Genomic DNA, 24,613 nt, shown 5'->3' on the forward strand with positions numbered 1-24,613 from the left:
AATGATATGTTGAAAGAATAAAGAAACATAATAAAAATGTCAAAATCTTGTTCAGCCGCTTCTAACAAGGGACATCACTCTAATGTTATTCATCTCACTTCCGGTGTATTAATGATGGAAGAATATTTTCTGTCGATGTTTGGAAAACACAGAGATTACGAGTTCTTCTTTTTTGTTTGAAGTTATGAGATCTTGGCTTTGAAAGATATGTCTGACAGTAAGTATATCTATGCGTTGTTTACATTTCAACGTTACTTCTTCCTGCCATTCAACAGCACTGAGAATGATGACGTCTGCCAGTGCTACACCGTACCGCCAGTCGCACTAATCAATAACTTTATGAATAACATATAGGTCGTGTAGAATGGTACCTATGTTTATAAATCTTAGAAATGACACATGGCTTGGCTGTATTTAGTCATTTTGTGTGTTACGAATACGAATAACAATACGAATTAGACAAGTATACGTAATGCCTATGTGAGACTAAACCTGTAGTGTTGTTTTTCCTACAAGCCCAAGGGTCTATTTAAAATATCTGAATATAGGAATAAAAATACTGTAATCAACGTATTTAACACCACTTCCCAGGAATAGTGCACTTTATCTCTCACATTTGCACTTCACATCTTTTTCTGAGGCAGAGAGGGGCGGTTGGGTAGCCTAGTGGTTAAAGCGTTCGCTCGTCACGCCGAAGACCCGGGTTCAATTCCCGAAATGGGTACAATGTGGGAGGCCCATTTCTGGTGTCCCCCGCCGTGATATTCCTGGAACATCGCTAAAAGAGGCGTAAAACCATACTCATCATCATCATCTGAGGCAGAGAGTACATGTATCTTGATGATATGCACGATAGGTAACCTTGGTAGGCAACGGTCGCTGTCACACACATAAAATTCTCAATTCAGGTTATTCAATTACTGTGATGGCTTTGTAAATGGGACATTTATTTCCCTGGAAACAGGAGCAATAAAGATGGCTTTTGTGCTTAGTTTTATGTTATTGCATTGAATAAATGTTAGAGTACCGCAGAGTTTCAGTAAATAAGAACTTTTAGAAAATCCAAGTTTTGTACGAAATAATGTTCTTTCCCAAATTGCTGTCCAAGTGCACTTGTGGTTTGGAATCCTAGTTCAATCAATGGCATGAATTGAAGTGGTGTCACAGTATGTTAAAACCAATCACAGTATTGTTGAGATACGGCAATATCAGCTAATCATGTTCCTCAATGGTGAATTATGCAGTCCCTCATAATTATGTTTCTCGTCAAAGTGACAGATGTTGGTTTTCAAGACATATGGAGTCCCCAATCTCATAAAAATCAGATCTAAGTTCTCGCTATCGCTAAACAAACATCTGAGGACATCACATTACGGGTCATGTCAGAACGACCTTTTGCAAACCTTGACCTCCCACTGAAACGACTAACAAGAAGTCTACATCAGCCAATTAGGAAGCAGCTTTCTCGAGCTTTACGGCACTCGTTTCAATCTGGCAACTTCCATTTCAGACTACGCTTGAAAAATATGTTGACACAGTTCTCGATTAAATTTTAAAAACTGAAAAAACGAACATTCCAAAATGTCTTATATATGGTTGCGATTGAATGGCAGTGCTTCCAGCGTACTGTGCAATGCCTTCACCGTTCAAATGTTTCTCCCACGGAAGAAAGAGACGATAATTTTGACGGAATCAGTCGTACGGGCCGTAACTGTCGTTCGGAATACCCTGTGTGAACAATTTCGAGGTTGCATGATTAAATAACACATTCCGACTGTCACTTTCATGATCTGGTAAGCGACGCTCTGATTGGACGGATGAAAGGTCGTTCTGACGTGACCCCTAATGGGATGTCCTCAGATCTTTGTTAAGCGGTAGCGAGAACTAGGATCCGATTTGAATGAGATTGATGGAATCTCTGACTTAAGTCCGAAGACCTAGTCTAGTAAAATTCTGTTCTGTCTGATAATCACCGCTAATAAATGTCCATGTGATAAGATTAAAACATACTATTAATGATGAGTCAAGTTCAAATGTTTTTGGCACAGACTTGCATGTGACAACTCAGCACTTCATACCATATTACGCATGGATACCAAATCATGTAAATAATATAAAAAATTGAACCCTATCCCAAACTGTCCTGGGCACTAAGGATCCACTGTGGTGGGGATTCCAGGTCAGAATTGATCCCCAGCAATCGTTGCTTGTAAGAAGAGACTAAATGTGCTAATTAGATCAGTTGGTCAGGCTTGGTGACTTGGTTGGTGTGTCATTGTACCCTAATTTTGTTAATCGCTGCACAGAACATCGATCACTGGTTTGTCTGGTCCAGACTCATATAAGCATGATAAGAGGAATATTGCTGAGTGCGCTGTTAAATAACCAACCAACCTAAGGATTGACACAGGAGCTTTTTGAAAGTATAGATGGAAGAATAACTTTTACAGTAAGGATGGCTCAAGGACTAAAGATCCTGAATATGGCTTTAACTGTCAATCAGTCGATCTTCTTCATTCAGCATGGATGTAGGCCATCAGCCCATACAGCTTAAGTTACAATGCAGCAAACTACCAGTCTTTGAATTACACATGAACACTGCTTAGGGATTCATATGGCCTGCCCAGAGGCCGATATTCAGCCCCAAGTCTGCAGGAAATATCTGTAAAAATTCCCAGTTTGAATTATGAATTCACAATTTTCTCAGAATTTACAAAACAGAACATTAAAAACTTCCAATTTTGAACAATATCCCAATTTGTTTGACAAGGGCACAGACTTTGGGATCCTAGATGAATCCATGTTGATGTTTCTTACTGGGAATTGCATTGCATGAAAAACAAGCATTCCCCAAGGTTTACAATGTTTGTTTGTTTGTTGTTTAACGCAGCACTCAGCAATATTCCAGTAACATGATGGCAGTCTGTAAATAGTTGAGTCTGGACCAGACAATCCAGTGGTTGACATCATGAGCATCAATCCACGCAATTGGGATACGGTGACATGCATCAACAATGATCAACCAAGTCACTGAGCCTGAACATCCGATCCCATTAGTCGCCTCTTACGGCAAGCATAGTCGCCTTTTAGTTTTATGGCAAGCATGTGTTGCTGAAGACTGTATTCTACTCTGGATCTTCACAGGTCAATTTGAATGTTGTCAACAGACATTAGTATATTATACTTCTTTAAGGTAGGATGTACATGGTATTTCTGGTTAAGATAAATGTGACACAGATCTTCAATAATGTCATGCTGAAATGTTTCATACTGAACAAGTTTCATGAAGCACGGGAGTTTCACACCTCTATGAACTTTACAGTACTTTATCCGCATATAAATCTACGCCACGTGACCAAAATAGTGACCACCCATTGGACGAAAGTATTTGCCTGTGCTCAAATTATGTTTACATCAATGTGATTTTATTGTAAAGTTGTTTTTAAAATATTAAGAATTTGCAACTTGTGTTTTGTTTTTGACATTTTTGTTTGACAGAAATACAAATATAAGTCGTTTTCATTTTGGTATCTATTATCATTGATAATACATCACACATTCAATTCCCAGATCAAGGCCCTCCGCCTTCCTATGATGAGGCACAGGGGTACCCTCAGTATGATGCGTCAGGACAGATGTCAAATCTGGGACCACCTCTCTCACAGACAGGCTCCATTTTCACCTACAACACTGACACTGCCACTCCCCCAGGGGCATACTCCACCCAGCCAGGCGGACCCCCTCCAATCACGGGAATACCCCCACGGCGACCAGGTGCGCCTCCTCCGGAGTATGTCGGGAGGGCCAAGCAGTACGCTGCAAAGACTCAAACATATGGTGCACAGTTTGGAGGTTTTGCACATCCCCCTGAAGCACAGTATGGATCTGCGGCAGCTGGGTACAGCACCATGTCCACGTCGTACGGGCCAGGTCCCACGGCCCCTGCTGTTGCAGGGTACCAGCCCACAGGCTCATACACCCACCCAACAAATGCCACGGCTACCGGGGTGGTGTATAACCCGTCTCAGGGCACTGTGCAGACGGTGATGCCTGCTGGCTATAACACAACCCCTCTGGTAAGTATTACTGTAAATCAGGAAGTTAATGACATGACATTAGGGCATCCAATGCGAGGGTCCTTGCTCATGATAATATACCAGTAGTGACAAGTATATTCTTGACAGTTTTGTTTGACATCAGGTTCACTGAATATGCTGGAAGTGATGCCATTCCTAAACTCTGTATACTAGCCTTGCAGTACCCGATTAATTCACAGTTCTAACAAATCAACAGAGATGAAAATATGCAAGTAAGTAGATGCTAAGGATGAAATGTTGCGGATATTATTCCCATAGCAAAGCACCTCTGATTGTTTGTCAAGAAATGCTGACTCCCAGTTTAGATTGTATGTCGTCCATGGTGGTATATTATTAATAATCTGAAGTTCGCAACTGACGTTATTACATTTACAAATTATATCTCTATTTTCATTGGTTGAGAAAGTGTCACATGACCTTCCTTGAAACACGGTATTGTCCTGAGACCCACCCTGGTGTGAAGGGATTGCACTGCATAATCAAGCCAATGGACTCAAAGAAATATTTTCAGCCAATCAGCAAGAGTGCAATGCATGGCTTATTGTTGCGCTTCATCTTCGTGGCAACTCATTCAACTAATGTTGAATTTGAAATATTCTTGTTATTATATTATGTATAAAACAATTACTTAACCCTCATGAATAGTCAATAATTGATAAGTATTCTCCGCTTCCACAGGCATATGATCAAAGGACTGTGAACCACCCCGAAGCACGGCGACATAGAAAAATCGCCCTTATTGTCATCTGTCTCATCATTCTATTTATAATCCTCACCACCACCTTCTTCGGGATCTTCCTCTAGCCTGTGTTTCCCGGTTAGGCCAACAAAACATATGTGTGTTTCCGCTTTCAGGCAACCCTAATCTTATGCCCCTGTCCTGAAACCCTTTTTTCCCCCTTGAGTTGCACAATAGCTTTTATCACCATCCTGATGTTGTCCATAGTTTATGCCACAAGCCGGTATTTGTTGTGCCAACAGTCATTATCTTCATTAAAAGCTGATTTTCCAAGAAATAATAACTTAAGAATAATAAATAAATGTAATTTTTGTATTGGCTGAAATAGGAAACACACATATCGTTCTATGTATGTGTATGTCATTCATCATCTGTTGATGAAGGGAAGAAATGAATATGTGTTTATTTTCAATTGTTCCAAAGGGCACAATGTTTAGATGTGCCCTTTGAATGTAAGTGGGCAACACTTTAGATAAATGAAAAACCAGGTTATTTATTTGAAATGGTTTTCATTTTTTCCTTGCAGTTAGTATTGTTTTACATTCAATGTAACTTAATGGTCACTACATGGAATTTCATGTCAATTAACCAGGACAGTTTTCATAAGATAGCCGTTATGAACATGATGAAGTTACTGGTGTTGAACTTGACCAATATGCTTGGGTCCATCTTGAAACCATTGAATGCTACATAATAAGCATCTGTTTGCCTTTTTCTTTTCATTGAGATTGATCATGTTGATAACACCCTATCAGTTTCTAATTCATAGGATACATTTAGTGACTATTAAGCACATCAAGTTTTCATCCCATATCTTTGTCTAGTTCACCTGTTGAAAGTACTGATACATTTATCACTTGATTCATACAGTAAACAGTGACAAGGTAGTTAAGAAATATCATCTCCCTGTGGACCTAACCCGAAGCCTGTAGCACCGTGATCTCATTTTAACTGGGCCATTAGTGACTGTGCCATTTACACTCTTATTGTCATACAAGGAATCTCAAACCCGGTGTACATAGATATCCTTTTTGACTTTTTGACCAACAGCTAGGGAAGGAGATGGGTGTGTTTCAAGGGAAAATAATCTGACAGTTTTAAGATATTAGTTTCTATTTTCATCACAACATACTCACACGTTCCCAACCCACTGTAGATTAGGTTGTTGGTCCCAGACCTGTTCTCCACCCGCTGTATGCTGGACTGTTGGTCCCAGCTAGCTGTTAGCTACCCACCAATACTGTTGGTCCCAGACCTGTTACAAACCACGGTAGATTCAGCTGTTGGTCCCAGACCTGTTCCCAACCCACTGTAGATTCAGCTGTTGGTCCCAGAGCTGTTACAAACCACGGTAGATTCAGCTGTTGGTCCCAGACCTGTTCCCAACCCACTGTAGATTCAGCTGTTGGTCCCAGAGCTGTTCCAAACCACGGTAGATTCAGCTGTTGGTCCCAGACCTGTTCCCAACCCACCGTAGATTCAGCTGTTGGTCCCAGACCTGTTCCAAACCACGGTAGATTCAGCTGTTGGTCCCAGAGCTGTTCCCAACCATCTGTAGATTCAGCTGTTGGTCCCAGACCTGTTCCAAACCCACTGTAGATTCAGCTGTTGGTCCCAGAGCTGTTACAAACCACGGTAGATTCAGCTGTTGGTCCCAGACCTGTTACAAACCACGGTAGATTCAGCTGTTGGTCCCAGACCTGTTACAAACCACGGTAGATTCAGCTGTTGGTCCCAGAGCTGTTCCCAACCCACTGTAGATTCAGCTGTTGGTCCCAGAGCTGTTACAAACCACGGTAGATTCAGCTGTTGGTCCCAGAGCTGTTACAAACCACGGTAGATTCAGCTGTTGGTCCCAGAGCTGTTACAAACCACGGTAGATTCAGCTGTCGGTCCCAGAGCTGTTACAAACCACTGTAGATTCAGCTGTTGGTCCCAGACCTGTTACAAACCACGGTAGATTCAGCTGTTGGTCCCAGAGCTGTTACAAACCACGGTAGATTCAGCTGTTGGTCCCAGAGCTGTTACAAACCACGGTAGATTCAGCTGTTGGTCCCAGAGCTGTTACAAACCACGGTAGATTCAGCTGTTGGTCCCAGAGCTGTTCTCCACCCACTGTATGCTGGACTGTCGGTCCCAGCTAGCTGTTATCTACCCACCAATACTGTTGGTCCCAGATCTGTTCCCAATCCACTGTAGATTCAGCTGTTGGTCCCCGACCTGTTCCCAACCCACTGTAGATTCAGCTGTTGGTCCCAGACCTGTTCCCAACCCACTGTAGATTCAGCTGTTGGTCCCAGAGCTGTTACAAACCACGGTAGATTCAGCTGTTGGTCCCAGACCTGTTACAAACCACGGTAGATTCAGCTGTTGGTCCCAGAGCTGTTCCCAACCATCTGTAGATCAGACTGTTGGTCCCAGATCTGTTTCCAACCCTCTGTAGATCAGACTGTTGGTCCCAGATCTGTTTCCAACCTTTTGTAGATCAGACTGTTGGTCCCAGATCTGTTTCCAACCTTTTGTAGATCAGACTGTTGGTCCCAGATCTGTTTCCAACCCTCTGTAGATCAGACTGTTGGTCCCAGATCTGTTTCCAACCCTCTGTAGATCAGACTGTTGGTCCCAGATCTGTTTCCAACCCTCTGTAGATCAGACTGTTGGTCCCTGTGCTGTTTCCAACCCTCTGTAGATCAGATTTTGTTTCATATTACCTGGAAAAACAAAAGAGGGTAGGTATTTGGAAAAATATTCTACTTTTTCAAATATTTTACATGGCATAGCTATCACTTGGACATGTTGAAGTCTCTTGTTGCATGGATGACAACAAAAATATATTTCGCCAATATGTCACATAAATAATTTAACAGGGAAAAAAGAATGTCATTGTATTAAGTACTCCATTCTAAAGAGTTGAACAGGAAATGTTTGAACCATCACAGAAATATTGAATTATAAACATGTATCCCAGGTTGGTGCTCTACCATGTCTACCAGATGTCTTGGTGAAGTTGAAATTGATGTAGTTAACACAGTGGTCCCCGATGAAAATGTCAGTCTTGGGAATTGCCTCTTGATGATTGAGGGTGGGGTGTGACGAAATGAAGGTGCTGTAAAGAAGGAGGTGTCCCACGTCCTTATAAGGAATTGTGAATGCGGTATGGTGTACAATCAATCATTATAACTAAAGATGTAAAACAATATGGAGTGTTTAAACAAGAGTATATAAAGAAATTTTCTTTTATTAACTGGTCATGATTTCCAGTTAATTTGATGCAATGTACAGCATATTATGTGTGGACCATTTTTTTCATATCTACAAACACTACTGTCGAGTTGGATACAATTTCACACAAGAATATTGCCAATAACGACAATATGAATACATACGTACATTGAATACAGTGGTTATACATAGATGCATTGCTGTCAGGGTAGATACAATGTTACAAATATGCCAATAAATAAATAGGTAATAAATGGAAAAATGAATATAACAGTGGTTGTTCTGTCTTGCTCTTATTCCCTCTTCTCTTCATTTCCACTCATAAGTAATGCTACATTCATCCTATCAGCAGCTATCTTACTCTTTCATTCTCTCCTTCCACTTTACAGTACATTCTTCATGCATACACATTATATGAAACAACAATTTCAAATTTTGTTTTCTCTTGCATTCTGTCATCTCATTGTTTCACTTATTCTCTGCTTCACTCATTTTCTTTCATTCTATTTCTTGTCAGTTCATGTGGACAAACACTTCATTCATCCATTTCTACATCTCTGTCTTTCTCTCGCACCCACACTTCACCTCTCTCTCTTGGATCCACCCGATCATTAATGAGCATCAGAATCTATAATATTGCTCATGAAACAATAAGACAAGCCCATCCTAGACCAACTTTCGACATTCATTCATACCTCAAACATGAGTGACATTTATCATAAACGGACAACTAGATCACACAGGTAATATAAGCATTCATTTTCAATACAATATTAAGAATCACATAGGGACAGATAATCGTGACCATTCATTGCCAACCCCCGCTAGCAAAGGGTCTGTAATGGGTAAGAGCAGTTTCTCTGTTCCACACAGTAGGTATGTGAAACCATTTTTATAGAATTAAATATGTCCAACAAAAATAGTTCAGTTTGTTTTATTGAAATGTTAGAAGGAAATTACAGATGTACAGATGTATCTGAGCAGAAAATCTTGCTGATATGATTCATATTCAGGGACCTTCAATCGCCCCCTTGGGCAGCTTGAGGCTCCTGCAAAACCAAAGTAGCCTGTGAGTATGTCACTATATAAACATATGTAAAACCACAACTTAATGGCCACAATTATGTTATTCCTATATTTGATACATTCTCTTCACTTACAAGTAATTATTTCAATTTTCAGTATTTTAAAATGTGAACAGAAATAATTTACATATAGCGAATAAGAATTAATGGACTGAGAACTGTTGAAGAAGGTGGTCACTGCAGTAAATAGGATAAAACTAATATAAAAAAACACAATATGTAACCATGTGTTAGTTGAGTCATGTTTTTAGTCATGCACATTAGCAATAGTATACAACAATAAACATCAATATAAAGAACATGAACAGTGTTGAAGCAGTCAACTAATTTTTATTTAGATGGGTGCTGGAATGATGGTAGGTAACCATGCTCCAAAAGCTTTGGAGGCAATATTACTTCCACATTAATAGTTTAGAAACTAAAGAATGAAACAGTTGTTTTCAATAACTTGCGGATACTCTCAAAAAGGCATCAATACACTCCAGCCATCCCATCCCTTGAAAGAATTGATTGCTCCTCAATGTATTGAAATAGATAAATACAAACACAAATGAATACTACTTTATTTTTTAAAAATCAACAAATATTTGTGTAAAACATTCATAACAAGAAAAGAACAAAGTAACATCTCTCCATGAGAAAACTGCAGTTGAAGAATACTGCAAACTGCCATCCAGGAATATATTGCACTGTTCACTCACAACCAGAATGCGGAGGTTACCCTGGATAGAATCCTCCTTCAGTTTGTATGTATACTCTACTGGTTCAGTCCTGGCCTCACCCTCCTCAGAAACATGCTCATCATAAATAATGTTGTACCACATGTTGTAACCAGGCACAACACCTAACACAGTTCCCTTGCATGTGCATTCATCAAATGTGTGCTCCACCCTTTTACCAATCAGCAGAGGCACAGCTTCAGTGTAAGACTCATCTTGAGATCTGGACACATCCAAGGCTCCTGATATCAAACATGAAAGATTCTGCTTCAGTGCTTCAACAGACAATTTTTGGTAGGAATTACCATTTTTTTTGGTAATATTAAAGATTTTGGCATCATGGTGTGTCTGTCCAAGGACTTGTTTCCTGACATTTATTTGGCATTCAAGAGCTCGTCTCTTGTTAGCATCGGTGCCAAGTTCCTCAAGTTTAGCATCAACAGTTGTTGTTGTTTGCCACAGTCCATAATAGATGATGTCCGATGTCAGCTGTTCCTTTCCATGAAGTCTTCTCTTCTCAGCTCTGGTGGCTTCTTCGTGTTTTTTTTCTCATTGCAGCTAAGCGTTGTTCTTTAACTGTCCTACATCTATCTTGGAATTTCTTTTTTATTTCTGGAGCCATTTTCCTAGCAGTCTGAATGAGCCGATTCACTTCCTCGGGTGACTTTGCCTCTAGCCAATCATGTGTCTTATTATGAGTACATTAGAAAAAGCCTCATTAGCCAAGGCTGTTGCATTGGGACGGTGGTGCATGAGATAGTCCAGAACACCAAAGACAAATTCAGGTAATTTGTTGTGTGGATTCACTGAGGCAGTTGAATTCCTGAATAGGTCAACATCTTCAAAGTATGTTCCACCAAGAAGTTGTTCTTTCATGGCCTTTTTCAGTAAAGCATGAAAAGCTGTGAAAATAGTCTTAGCCAGTGTGACAGAGTTAGCCGAAACTGCTAAGAGAACTGTGTTGTCATCATCATCTGTTTGGACAAGGCTGTCGAAAACATCGTCCCTCTTCAAATACTCAGTCAAATGGATGATCCTCTCCTGGCAGAAAACCAGAGGGATCTTTGGACATCCTCTCGAAGTACTGCAGGAGGACAAAAATAGTGGCTGTTCTCTTCAATCAAAAGCCACCAGTCAGGGGTGGCCACAGGGGTGCAGTAACCTTCTTTGAGAATAAGCCAAGAACTTTGATCCCTGTCACAAATAAAGTTTTGTAATGCTTGAAGCAGTTCCTTTTGTAGTCTGTTTGAAGCAGGGTTGACATAGGTAAAGAACTCAATTATCTTCTTTCTGTGATAAAAGGCAATCCCAGCAACAACAAAAACAATGTTGAACCTGTTACCTCTGAACTGTGGGAATCTTACTTTGAAGTTACCCTGTGACTGCATCCACACTGAAAATTGGCCATAGCATCCATTTTTTTCATCAACACCACGCGCAAAGCATTTCGAACATATTCTCAATAAATTAATAGTTTGTGAATCATCACCAAATTGTTTGGGTTTTTCCAAAATCCCACTTTCAAATTTCCGCAAGACTTCCGCTACACAGTCAGCAAAGTTCACCAGTAAATGTAGTCCACAAAAGAAAGAATTGACTTTTGAAGTTGCAGCCTGCTCTACTGTGGACAAGTGATCCCAAAACCTAAGAATTTCCCTAAATATGTCTGTCCTGTACTTTTCCAGAAGATCTATGAAAGCAAGATTTGTAGCTGCATGATCTGACATCAGGTTCTGAATGTTTGTCAACACCAAATAAGCTGGAGATAGGGCATCACTATTTTCCTCACGTTCATTTACTGCATCCGAGATGTCAGCTAGAATTTCCTTGAAAGTATAAAGAGTTGTTTTGGAAGACTTGTTTGCCATTTCCCTAAGACCAAACAGGTATGATCTCTTTTCATTATCTGAAATAAGAAATGTGTTGTAGGTTTTACTAAACTTTCTGGTCTCATAAGAATAAAGCGTTGTTGATGTTTGTCAAGGTGTTACTTCAGATAGTTGAAGCCGAGTTACACCAGCTTGGATGGGAGTGAATTTGTCCACTGTGGATCTCGATGGTAATCTGTCGGGAACCTTACCTGCCAGACTTAGTACACTTTTAATAACAGGTCCTACACTCACGCTAGCAACGTTTTCAGATTTCAAATCAAATACACATTTATTTGATGGTCTTGTCACTGAAACGCCACCCATTTGTATCAAATAGGTTAATTTTGCTGTCATCCTGAAGCAAAGTTTCAAAGTAATCTGATGATTCCTTCCAATTAGAACATTCCTTCTGTAGTCTTTCATAATCTCCACAGGGAACATGTCCATGTCCATTGTGTTCATTTCCCTCTGTAGCATCTGTAGGAGATTCTGATTTTGTTTCCAAGTGCGATATTGACATTTTGAATTGTGAATTCAAAGTACCGGTACTCAGTTCTTTAACTTCTTTCTCCAAGTCATGAATAGTTTTTCACTGTTTAGTTTTATCTTCCTTCAAAGAGACCACCTTGCTATCACGTCTTTCAAGTTTCCTTTTCAATTGTTTCTTTCTTCTCTCAGGTCTGCAACCTTAGAGCTTTGCTTCGATAACTGTTCAGTAGGTCTTCTTTCACAGAAGTAGATGAAATACACTGAACAGGTAACGAAAATATTTTCTCGAGATAGTCTTCTTTTGCAGAATCTCTCAGAGTTTTGAATTGGGAATGTAATCTGTCATATTTAGACAGTAAGGCCTTAGGATTCACTTCCCTAATTTCAGTGTGAGTTAATCTAGCAATGAACTCAGTGAAATGTTTTCTTTCGAAATGTGGGTTGTATTTCACCATAGGCATTAAATCATGGCAGATTCCAAACGTAAGTGTAATCTTAGGAACAGTTTTTGACACATCCAGTAAATCATCAAAGTTAATGTTCTTGCTTAGTAATCTGTCCAGGGTGATATCTATTTTTGCTTTGTTCCAGATATAGATTTGTGGATTATGAGAAAATCCCAAGTAACAACTATTGGTGTTCCCTTGTCTTCGTAAGTCACTTCAGGTGCTGGAATCCTGCTGTTCAATTCTTTGAGCATAATCATCCTGCAGGGTTGATTCTTCCTCTGGATTGTACTGTACCTCTTCTACCTGACTCTCCTCTTCAATTGTAATGACATCCTCCTCTCAGTCTTTAGATGCAGACACGTCAGATGTATTGTCTGTTACTGCATCTTCCCTGAAGTCACACTCGGGTGGTTGTGTATCCTGTGAATCTTCACAGCCACTTGCTAGACACCTCTGACCAAAAACAAGTTCAATGCAACTATAACAAGTAACATTTACTTATAACATGTATACAATCTCATTCATCACGTTCATACAAACATCCGATAATAGCCTTTCTTTAAAAATGTTCTGTTGACGTGACACTTGCATAACTTCATCATGAAAATGAAATAAATCAAGTGAAATATCATGCTTAAACAAGTAAACAAACTTAGTGCATTACATAAGTATAACATGAAAATGTAAAATCAGCTGATAATCAGTATGCAATGATATGAGTATCTATATATGAATTTCATCTTCAAATCACCTGATAACATTTCATCTAATAGATTTATGATGATTATTGTATCATTAAAATAACTGAACCACATATATACCCTCAATGACTTCCTCAGGCAATCTGCTCCCTCTAGATCCAGTAGGGGTCGCTTGCTCATTTCTGATGGTCTGTTTGAACATAGCAAAATATAATGGTGGTGTCTTCAATTTCATGCAATATATCAAATATATTGCTTTAAATTGCAAATTGCATCCTAAAATATTAGGCAGGCTTCAAATAAGTCTATAATCTAGAAAAAATGTCAAATACATAATTACATTGTTATCATATATGTTAGTGTTTGATTAGATTTTAATACAAATTAGATATCGATTATTAAAGATGTGTTACTGTACACAGTTTCAAATTAGAACATTGAAACTAGGAAACATGAAATATATTCTCTCACCCAACTTATCACCATACTTCATAATTTCTCTTTTACCTTTAATCTGCAAATATGTTTCATTGCTTTTATATAAGAATGTTAGTTTCTAATTAATGGTTCACTTACTTCTTATGTTGTTATATGTACATAGTGTGCATTGTGGTACATTTGAAACATACTAAATGTACTTATTTACTTCACTTAAAAAGTAAATGTAAAATCTGAAAACATTCAGAGCCAGGAGTTATTTCCCTTTGGTAAGCACAGCACATGGAAGTCATGTTGACAGAAAAGCTGTCCCGACCTTTCTGTATTTGTTACGAATTTGCAGCTATCATACGAATATGTAAGTACTTCCCTATTTCATACAAATAATATGCCAATATACGAAAAGAAATCACAAGAACAGAAGATTCATAGAATCCTTTAAAGAGGTGCATTGAATGCAATGTTAAAAAATGAGTCCATGGGAAAAATACATCCAAGTTTGCCTGCAAAGGGCACTTCGTTTGAAATTGTACATAAATCCAATCTGTCTGTCTGTCTGTCTGTCTGTCTGTCTGTCTGTCCACTATGACATGATCTCTTCAATACATATACGAACGATGACTTTCAACCTGTTAGTGTTAGTCAGACCTGGACTAATGCTGTTGTTAACAGTGTCTCTGCTGTTTCCAAGTTTTATGTTAATGAACCAGTAAAGAAAAGATTTATTTCATTACTTTCCGAAGTAAGAATACTTTTTGTTTGCCTTTTCATGGTAGTTTATCATTTGATACAAAAACAAAATAACTTTTCCTTGCAATTCAAGGTGTTCAAGTTTCGCATGTAAGTTAAGTTTTATAATTTTCCAGAGAAGTATTCTTCATCCTCAACCATGGCAGTGGTATCTGCTTTTATTTATTTATATTGTATCATAGATGTTGAACAAATTGAGAATGTCACCCTTGTGCCTTTTCATATCAAGGGAGGTGGGGTAGCCTAGTGGTTAAAGCGTTCGCTCGTCACACCGAAGACACGGGTTCAATTCTCCATGTGGGTACAATGTGTTGGGCCCATTTCTGGTGTCTACTGCAGTGATATTGCTGTAATACTAATATTGCTAAAAGTGGCTTAAAACCATACTCACTCACTTTATATATCGACACAAGTCAATACGATTTTAAAACTCTCTGGATGAAAATGATAAGTTTATGAACACAATCCCTTGAAATGTTTTGCTTATTGTTGTACATGTTGTACACAGTAATGGCTTGATTGGTGAGCCAGTTTATTAGAAAAGGGATACTTTTTATTTTTGTTTCATCAGAACTAACAGCTGTTTTGTTTTATTATCTGCTCCTTTTCACCCCTTACATAAAAACGTATCTGTTTTACCCTCTTTCTTTATCCTCGAACCCTATACCATTTAAAACTCATTCAATAAGAAATTCTAGCATTTATACACTGTGGTGTTGTGCAGCAATGAAGGTGAGCTTCTGTACCCGTGTTTCTCGGGTTGAGTATATTTAATGTTAAGTCTCTTTTGCGATTATTTGGGCAGTTACCATGGTTACAAGCATCGTTTTATGTTTTTTACTTTTGAACATTATTTAAAGGCATTCTTCGCTTGTGAGAGTAAACACTTTTTCACATAATTAAGGGAATGTGTGACAAGGCAGTATTGACAGTGAGTGGGTTGGTTTTGACACTACTTCAAACAGTACAGCAGATTACGGTTATAACGAACCCAGAGGGACCGCTCATTTTAGTTCGTTATAAACGTAGTTTATTATAAACATATGCAGCAACTGGACGGGACCAAAAAGCAGTTCTTTGTATCGTCAGTTCGTTATAAGCGTGTTCATTATAAACATAGTTTACGATATTCCCATTTAATATGATGTTTACCACTTTGGTGAAACCTATAATGACAAGCATGGTGCTGACAAACCTAGAAACATAATTGGAGCAAACCAGGATTCCAACCCACAATTATAGGTTTCTGGAGTGTCCAAGGGATGCAACTCTGCACAGAGAATTGTGGCGACTTAAGACGACTGTGCCACCTCTGGCTTGCGGTATTGACAGAAAAGTTATTCAATACAAATAGAAGAAAATGTTGAAGTTAGTGTGCCCTATAATGTCAAATCACTGGACTATTTTTTTCTTCTGTCTGCAGGCTTATGGAAAAAGAAGTGAAAATGGGATCTTGCGGAACAAGGCATGTGTTCGTATAATATGTGGATGTGCTGGTTGTGGGCTTTTAGGTTTTATTATTTTGTTTTATAAATTTTTTCAGTATTTGGCCTCATGAATGTTAACCTTTGATTTTGGGGTCATGAACATGATGACGCTAGTCACTGTAAGTTAGTGATCGGTGTTGGGGGGGTCCTGGGGGTCTTCTAAGATGTGGGGGCACGCCAGAAACCTATGATTGTGGGTTCGAATCCCGGTTCGCCCCGATTATGTTTCTAGGTTTGTCAGCACCATACCCGTGCTCATGGGTTTCACCGAAGTGGTAAACATCTGAGACTCGCATCACTTCGGGCTTTCCTCCAACATTAAGCTGACATGCTGTTAACTTATGTTAACTTATGACAAGGACCACTTCACTGTCATGTTAATTTTGAAAGCTAAACAAAATACAGTGACGGAATTTGCTGCAAGAATCCCATTAGCCTTTTGCAAATGGGTCAGTCTTTTGTTAAGGTGGATCTCGTCCTTGGGCAGCTTCCAAGTTTCCAAGTTCTTCTGAAAGCAGGGCTGTTGGGTAGCCTAGTGGTTAAAGCGTTCGCTCGTCATGCCGAAGACCCGGGTTTGATTCCCATGTTGTGAAGCCCATTTCTGGTGTCCTCTGCCGTGATATTGCATGAATATTGCTAAAAGCAGCGTAAAGCCATACTAAATCACTCACTCTGCTGAAAGCATTGTTCATATCTTTCCGTAATATTATTATTACAAAAAGACGATATACAGAAAGATAACCTTCAATGTCATGTTTGAGTAAATGCCACATAATTAATAACACATACAAAGCCAGATAACACCATTAATACTGACATAGTCCTCATTGTGCCTTCACATGTCTTTGTGTGACGTATTTCAATCTGTATCAGTTTCCGAGTAATTCACAGAGTGAAATGAATTACGGCATGACCCCCTTTCTTTGGATAGATTTCTTGAGCAAAAGCTGAATTGAGGCCAGTACTTAACTTCAGGCCGCTGGGCCATTTCATGTCCTCTTCCCTCGAAATGACGAGCATTTTTTCTTGATTATGTTCATGAATGGCCATTTCGAGTGATGCTGTGCATTGCAGCCATCTGCGAGCTGTGGAACTGTCTCAACAGGCACAATCCTCCTCAGACAAGACGCCACTTCCTTCAGACAATAAACATTCTGTGATTTCAGATAATCTTGTTGAGAACATGTGTATTCATTTAATGTTAGGCAACACTTTCTTAATTTTATGCTTCATGGATTTATTCCAGTTTTTCCACACAAGGTCGTTTGAAATTATAATAAATATAAATAGCTATGTCCATCATTCATTTATTTTTATGAAAGCCATTCTGCCGTGGAGTTAAAACTACAGGTGGCCTTTTGAATCACTGATAGTAATGAAGACATGGAATATATATAAGAGGGATTATAAAACTAGTGGGAGACATAATAGAAATAAATACTTTTTTGTTTCATTTATTTCTTTTCCACCTGCTTTTCAGTAGTGGTGGCGGGCCCGTGAAACGAACAATAGCAATGTGTGGCCTTACCACCCCCCACCCCCCCCCCCACATAACCCTTATAAATTCTGGGTTTTCTTTAAGGCTAATCCTTATGTCACTGGTCTCCTAGCTAGTCTTGCTTGAACAAGACAAACATGTTTAATATGTTTCAATTCCAATTCGTAGCACTAACTGAAGACTTGAGAACTGGTTCTGAATTATAGGATTTTTACTTCTCCTCAGCACAATATGGTAATCTCCGAATAGCGAACTAGTGGGAATTTCAAAGGCTGCTGATCATTAAAGGGAGCCTAGGCTAGAGGTGTTTGGCAGTCCTAGCAAATTTCATCCAAGCCTCTCCAACACAACTTTCTGTCTGCTACTAGTGCTAGTTCCCATTCTATCATGCATATCAATCTACCAATTAATGCTTGCCCAAATTACAGAGGAAGAATGCCTCAGTTTTACACATAGTAGTGATTGCAATGTCTAACAAGGGAGACAACTGGCACCAGGATATGAAGCATAATCCCCTTTAATTCCTGAATGCCATAGTGAGTGATTGAGTTAATATTTAACATTTATTGGCAGTATTTCAGCCATATCGTGACGAGATAAAGTTAAACATTGACAATAAATATATTTAGACTGTACAAAAATGTGTTGAAGAACAATACAATAACTAGACTATCACAGATTTTAGTTACAACTGGCTGGAGAACATGTAAGATAATAAACTATCATTCAACAACACATATAAAAACCGGGCTACAGATTGCCAGCAACCAAAGTTAGGCAACCCTGATAGGGACCGTGGGGGCTACACTACTTCTACAGCTGGCAGTTATCCACAGTGTTATCCATCAATTAAAACTTACCAGTATACTGTGAATAAAACTACGGTAGGAATAACATACTTTGAAAGACATGGTCTTACGATGCCCTCTCAGGGGACAATATTTTTACAGTACTGCAACCCCCATTGAGGGCACAGCAACAAACAATCTCAGTTAATATACACGACCAATATTTAAAAAAAACAACCGAAAAACAGCTATGTACATCAAAATTTATCAATAAGTTCAATATCTTTTAAAAAACTGATCATTAGACGAGAGGCGATATTGTAAAAAAGATCCTTTATGGATGAAACTTTGAAATAGTTATCCCTTGTGATGGAAAAATCAATACAGTCAAGCAGGACATGCTTGATGTGAACCTTTCATCACAAGGGAAACAAAAAGGAGAATCCTCTCCTCAATAAATATTCATGTGTATATCTACTGTGGCCAATACGACATTGTCGCATAAACAAACCTCTTCAAATCCGGACTGACAGCCCAAGTATGTGTAACGGATATTTGGTGTTATTGCATGTAATTTTTTCAAAACATAGGTTTATAGTTGCTGAAATACATAAGAAGTGGTGTCACAGATTTGTTGAGAGCTGCTTTAGCTGCAGCATCAGCCATTGTGGCTGTGGCCATTCCAACATGGCTAGGCAACCAACTAAGAGACGATGTTGTATTGGCCAGTAGCAAGATTATTATGTAATTCATTGGTGTCAAGTAAAATGTCATAATACAGGTCTCACAGTACAGGCCTACTGTTTTATACATTGTATATTCCATTGTCTGTGTTATATATATGAACTACTGCCATGTTGTACATATTGTTGGTATATAGCTGATGTTTTTCCCATAAATTATGTTTACTGTAAACACAAATTGATTTTACACATGTACACGCTGTTGACACAAATAGTGTGTGATACTTTGTTGTGTTTTTAAATTGTCAGTAGTGCTCTCAGTGCTTTTGTTGGCATCCATGTAGCTTCATTCATAAACTTACACAGTGAAATCCTGATTAACCAGACATGGCGATAGTCCACTAGTCCTTATAATGTTAACTTATAGCAAATCCCTTAAAAACAGCATATTTCTACAACTCTTTATGATATTGGGCAGTTTGGCAAGGACTACTGGTCACTGACTAGTTATTGACACTTTTTTCATGTTAATTCTGAAATATCTATTTATAAAGTTAACTGTACAAATAACTTTTATTTGTGTGAAACAATAAGCAAATGCACATAGTTCTGTCTGTGGAAACAAATCAGTAGATTTCTGTTATAATGCAACGAGAGTGGAAATTGAAATATCCCGTCCACCAACTGTACCAGTTATCGACATCATCTGAACAGCATGTGCCATGTGATCACTCACGCCGCTTTAGTTATACAAACTACATTTTCTATTTTTTCTGGTATCGCACTCTTTTTTTACATTCATTACAATCAATAAGATGCTTTTATCCATTTGTTGTTTGCAAACTGACGTACACCAATATTCTCAAAATTCGATTTACACATGCTTATCCTCCACACTATGTACTATGGATTTTGTGATATATACAGGGTTATGCATTTTTGGAAATATAGCTCAAATAGGTTTTAGAATTGCATTTTGGGGAAGAAATGACAAACAGATAGTAAGCCATGACAAAACTGGTTGTGCATCATTGTGTTGTTGGATTTTTGTTTACATGTAAATTAGTCATGTGACACCTCCCGCGTGTGTCTTCTAAAGTTGTATTTGAGCAAGGTGATTATATGGTTTGTCTTTAATATTTCTTCCTAAGAGTCAGTTTTGTTCATCATTTTTAGATAAATATTCCTCTCTTCTAATGAAACTGAGCTAAAGTAAAACGAGATGTGATCCCGTGCGTGCTATCACGGGGAGTTGGCGGTAATTGGCGCTCGGCAATAACTGGTCGCTAGCCAGTGTAGGACAAGAGCCCATTTCTGAACCTTGATACAACACATACACATCTTCTTGGCCTGTTTTCTATAGAGGAGTAATGATATGGTGGGGTTGCAATATGATACTATGGGAGCGATACAATTCATACCCTGATACAGTACTTACATGTCATAAGTTGATATTCTTTCTTATTGCAAGTGAATCACAACCATGAATCATTTGTTATTAAGTTTCAGCGATCCAAGATAGGGCAGAACATATAGGCTAGAAGGCATTGTAAATGTTACGCTATTTATGGCCACCCGGGAAATACTACAGAATCTGTGTAAGCTGTTTGTTGAACAGTTTCTGTTAATATTCATGTTTTTACAACAATATAACTTGTAATGTAATGTACCATATGTATCGCTATACAGGGCTTGTAAATCAATGTATTCTATCGCGGGCCTCGTATCAGGATACAACACCGTATCTCTGTATCGTTACACCAGCATCTAATAGTAAGGGACCAATGGTATATCAGGCTCCTATGGTTTATGGTGGGATGTCACACTATTACCAGTGTAGGGAGAAAATAGGATCACAACACAGCCCTATGTTATAGTGTTCCCCCTGGGGACGCAAGGTTACAGAATGTCCCTAGCAACCTATGATGTCATACAGGGTCAGACTCAATGACTTGATGGACAGCGTGTCATCGTACACCAGTGGACAGGGATGTTGCTCAAAATATCAATCACTGGATTGTCTGGTCCATACTCAATTATTTACAGGCAGCTGGGAAATAACTACAATATTGCCAAGTGTGGTGAGGTATTTTTAAACAGGAAACAAATAACTCATAATCTGTGGCCTGATGTCTCGTGAAATCTTTACAGGGATTGTGATGCATGACTAGATGCCGACAACTGCATAATTGTATACCTTTATCAGTCCAGATGATGCTCAACTTGCGGGTGAAATCTATATTTATATATGGTCTGCAGGATTCTGTATTGCTGAGTCCAAGCTTCCAGCAGGTAGTGTTCTAATATACACTTTATTCAAAGATGCTTTGCTAAAAGATCAAAGGTGCCAACTGTACTATATCCTATGACAGGTGCACATTTAAGTTACGTTGTAATGGGCTTACGTAATGATGCGGTTCCAATTACCTTCCCGGTATCTAATGTATTCTTGGTAACATTGTTCTGTCATTACTGACAATCAAGATGCAAGCATCCGCATGCTTTAGCTATTAACGTTCAAGACAGAACTATACTTTATTACTGTACACATGGAGGTGGACAAACTGTTTCTTAGACATGTGGTTGATGAGGCTCAGACAGGTGTCTTACTGTGCTGTAAGGATTTGTAGCCAATTTGCTGAGCGACCACATGGAAACCTGTTTGATTCCATGGCTATTGGGGAACCCAAACAGATTTGTTCTATGCAATAGTATGGTACAACTAGTCAACTGGTTGAGATCAATAGTCAACTAGGATAGTAGCCTTGCTTCAAGGCTGTACTGTAAGATAAGTCCATGGATGTGTAGTAATTCTATTCTCCTAATAGGCAAGTCTAGATATTTTGACTTCAGTCTGTACTAGGGACAACTTGTTCTTATTATTTACAAAATCTAAAATCTAAACTGTATGATAATGATTATTGCCTTAGAGCATGTAGAGACTTGTGCAAGTCTACTAGGACAGCCACTTGTCCTAGTTTATAGGGCTGGGAGCAGGCCAAATTGACTACCCAGGTACCGACCCCCTGTTACGTAATGACTATTACAGCAGTGTCCTGGGCATTGGCTCATGTTTGGGTTTGAGGCCACCCCATAGTTTGCTAGAACTTTGTGTTAGGTTGGCTGTCTCACAGTCTTGAGCCCGTCTCCAGATTGCGAAAACAGCTTTTCCATGACAGGGTCTTGGCTCTGGAATTTTTAACGACATGGTCACCTGCGGATAACAGTCCACCCCGAACTGTTGACACATGAATCCAGTTTTACGGTCGTCTGTTATTGATGCAGTTATTTTATTTCACTGGGAGAATGACGTTTTCTTACTTCCAACCCCAGTAGACATGACGATGAAGATGAATGATATTTCATGTGATGACTGTTGCAGAATTTTATACTACTCTAAATAAGTTCAGGACCACCTGATTCTTTCACGAAACTATAGTTAATCAGTCATGCCATGACAGATCAACTATAGGGATATGAAAGAATCAGGGGTCATTCATTTCTTTTGAGTAGTTATGCACTATCAAATGATCATAGTTTTGTAGTTGTGTGATTGTATAGTATTTTTTATTGAATATTAATGTTTTATTTTTGCATGTTATCTGAATCATGTATTGACAAGAATATTTCATTTTATTGATGGCTGTGTTTATGTGCAATGTTTTACAATTTTTGCCTTTTTTACACTGAACATTACTCAAGCATTAGGCTCCATATTGTGAACCATCCTGCTCATCTGGAGATCACCCTCAGATTATTTTTAGAAAAAGGGTCTAGTTAGGACTCCTGAGATGTACTTATTACTCATGTGTGTTGTTTAATTAAATGTGCAGACCTTTGTTCATTAGCTTGTGAACCATTTTACTACTTCAACTGTCTTGTATATTCACATTTTTGCAATTCCCTGTTTTCACTTGTACCATATATTCACATGATTTTTCAGGTGAACAATTGACTTGCCTTTACATGTGTTTGTGACAGGTGCCACTAGTGTGGCAGGATATGCTCACATTTTCGAACACCTGGTATCATCTCCATTTGAAAGCGATTCATAAACACATCCATATGATGTATCGGTAGTCGGAATTGTAAACTATCTTAGAATTATTGATATGTTTTTTGTTGTTGTTATTTCAAAATCACATCCTTACATCAAACTGTTCTGTTAACCAGGTATGGTTCTTGTTGAACTGTGACCTATGACTGCTTGACTGGGTGTCACTGTTTGGTGTTCTCAGGTTCATACTTACTCGATGTGAAGAAATGTTTTTGAATGTAGAAAAAGATCTGGGCTAGAATAGATCTTCAGCAACCAATGCTTGCCGTAAAAGGCAACTATGCTGGTCTTAAGAGGCAACTAACAGGATCGGTTGGTCAGGTTCGCTGACTTGGTTGATGCATGTCATCATATACAAATTGTGTGGATTGATGCTCATAATTTCAGTCACTGGATTGTCTGGTCCAGATTCTATTATTTACTGACCTCCATCATATAGCAGGAATATTGATGAGGGAGAAGGTACTCTGAAGTGTGAAGGCCTTGAAGATGAACAAGTCTTCCCCACCTATATGGTATATCTAGTCTGTCATAGTGATGGTAATACAGGGCCATTTTGTTACTGTTACTGGCTCTCATTCTAGTCCATATTGTATTAGCACTGCAGAGTTGAAGCACAGGTCTGTTGTCACCTTGAGATGAGACTTATTACTGCAGCGTGTTATGTTCATGTCATAGATAGACTTTAACTGTTGTAAGTCTTCAAACTAAAATATCTGATAGCCTGCACATTTAAAAGCATGACGATTGCTTTGTTAGAAACCATTATGTAACTAACAGGAGTAAGTGAAAGAATGAATGAAATGTTTTAGATTTTTAAGGCTATGTTATCAAGTGTTTCAGCTATGGCAAAACTTTGTGAAAGTTGAAGATTCTTTTATGTCCTAATGAACTAATATTAGAAACATAATCAAGGGTCACTTGTGGTACATGTATTATACTACCACATGATCTTTGCATTGGTTTCTAAAGGGTTTGGAAATCTCAGAAATCCTTCTTTACCACAGAATAACAAATTTCTTTGCTGAACAATGGGTCAGCATTTTTTGTGATAAGTACACAATTACGTCTATGTTAATGAAATGTTGCAAGATTCCAAAGAAATTTCATTGTATTTTCAACAGTTCAACATGTCTGAAACAGGTTTACTAAGAAAGGAGGCAAAATTAGCATTGCCTGTAGTTAAAAAAGAAATGAACTTCTTCAATGTTGAATGATGGCCAATCATTTCTGAATTTCAAAATTTATTTTGCAACATTTGTTTTCAGAAAATTGTTAAGGCTATGATTTTCAGAATTATGAATATAAGCTCATTGTTCTGCAAAGTATGTGGTCGAATTCAGTGCACTTGGCATCAAATCCTTCCAGGACCAAGGCATGACCTCTAACTGGACATTCATACTTCTTTGTAGAGAAGGTCTGTGCGAAACGTTGTATAGTCTGAATGTTCTCAAACCTGGTCAAATATCTATCTCACAACATCGTCTGCATTGGATGTTAGATTTTATTCATGGTAATAAACTGTTGTTACTTTGTTGAA

The 24,613-nt window shown here is 38.6% G+C and overlaps 1 protein-coding gene across 2 annotated transcripts; it reads left to right on the forward strand.

Moving 5' to 3' along the window:
* Window positions 1-99: 99 nt before the first annotated feature.
* LOC124112270 (postacrosomal sheath WW domain-binding protein-like) lies at window positions 100-24,613 on the forward strand. 2 transcript variants are annotated; one of them, XM_046472297.2, is made up of 3 exons: window positions 100-217; window positions 3,571-4,076; window positions 15,984-24,613. In XM_046472297.2, exons 1-3 carry the CDS (start codon window positions 208-210, stop codon window positions 16,116-16,118), a joined length of 651 nt encoding a protein of 216 aa, XP_046328253.1. In that variant the 5' UTR covers window positions 100-207; the 3' UTR covers window positions 16,119-24,613. The 2 variants fall into 2 exon arrangements, with proteins under 2 accessions (XP_046328253.1, XP_046328255.1); XM_046472299.2 differs by lacking the exon at window positions 15,984-24,613 and adding an exon at window positions 4,776-6,736.

The sequence above is a fragment of the Haliotis rufescens genome, unplaced genomic scaffold (genome assembly GCF_023055435.1).
Source record: "Haliotis rufescens isolate VD_foot unplaced genomic scaffold, xgHalRufe1.0.p SCAF_6, whole genome shotgun sequence".
In the NCBI taxonomy this organism is placed as follows: domain Eukaryota; kingdom Metazoa; phylum Mollusca; class Gastropoda; order Lepetellida; family Haliotidae; genus Haliotis; species Haliotis rufescens.

Coding starts and splice junctions, on each gene's coding strand:
- LOC124112270 (XM_046472297.2), top strand. Junction 4,077..15,983: donor GCTATAACACAACCCCTCTG/GTAAGTATTACT, acceptor TTCTGTCTGCAG/GCTTATGGAAAAAGAAGTGA.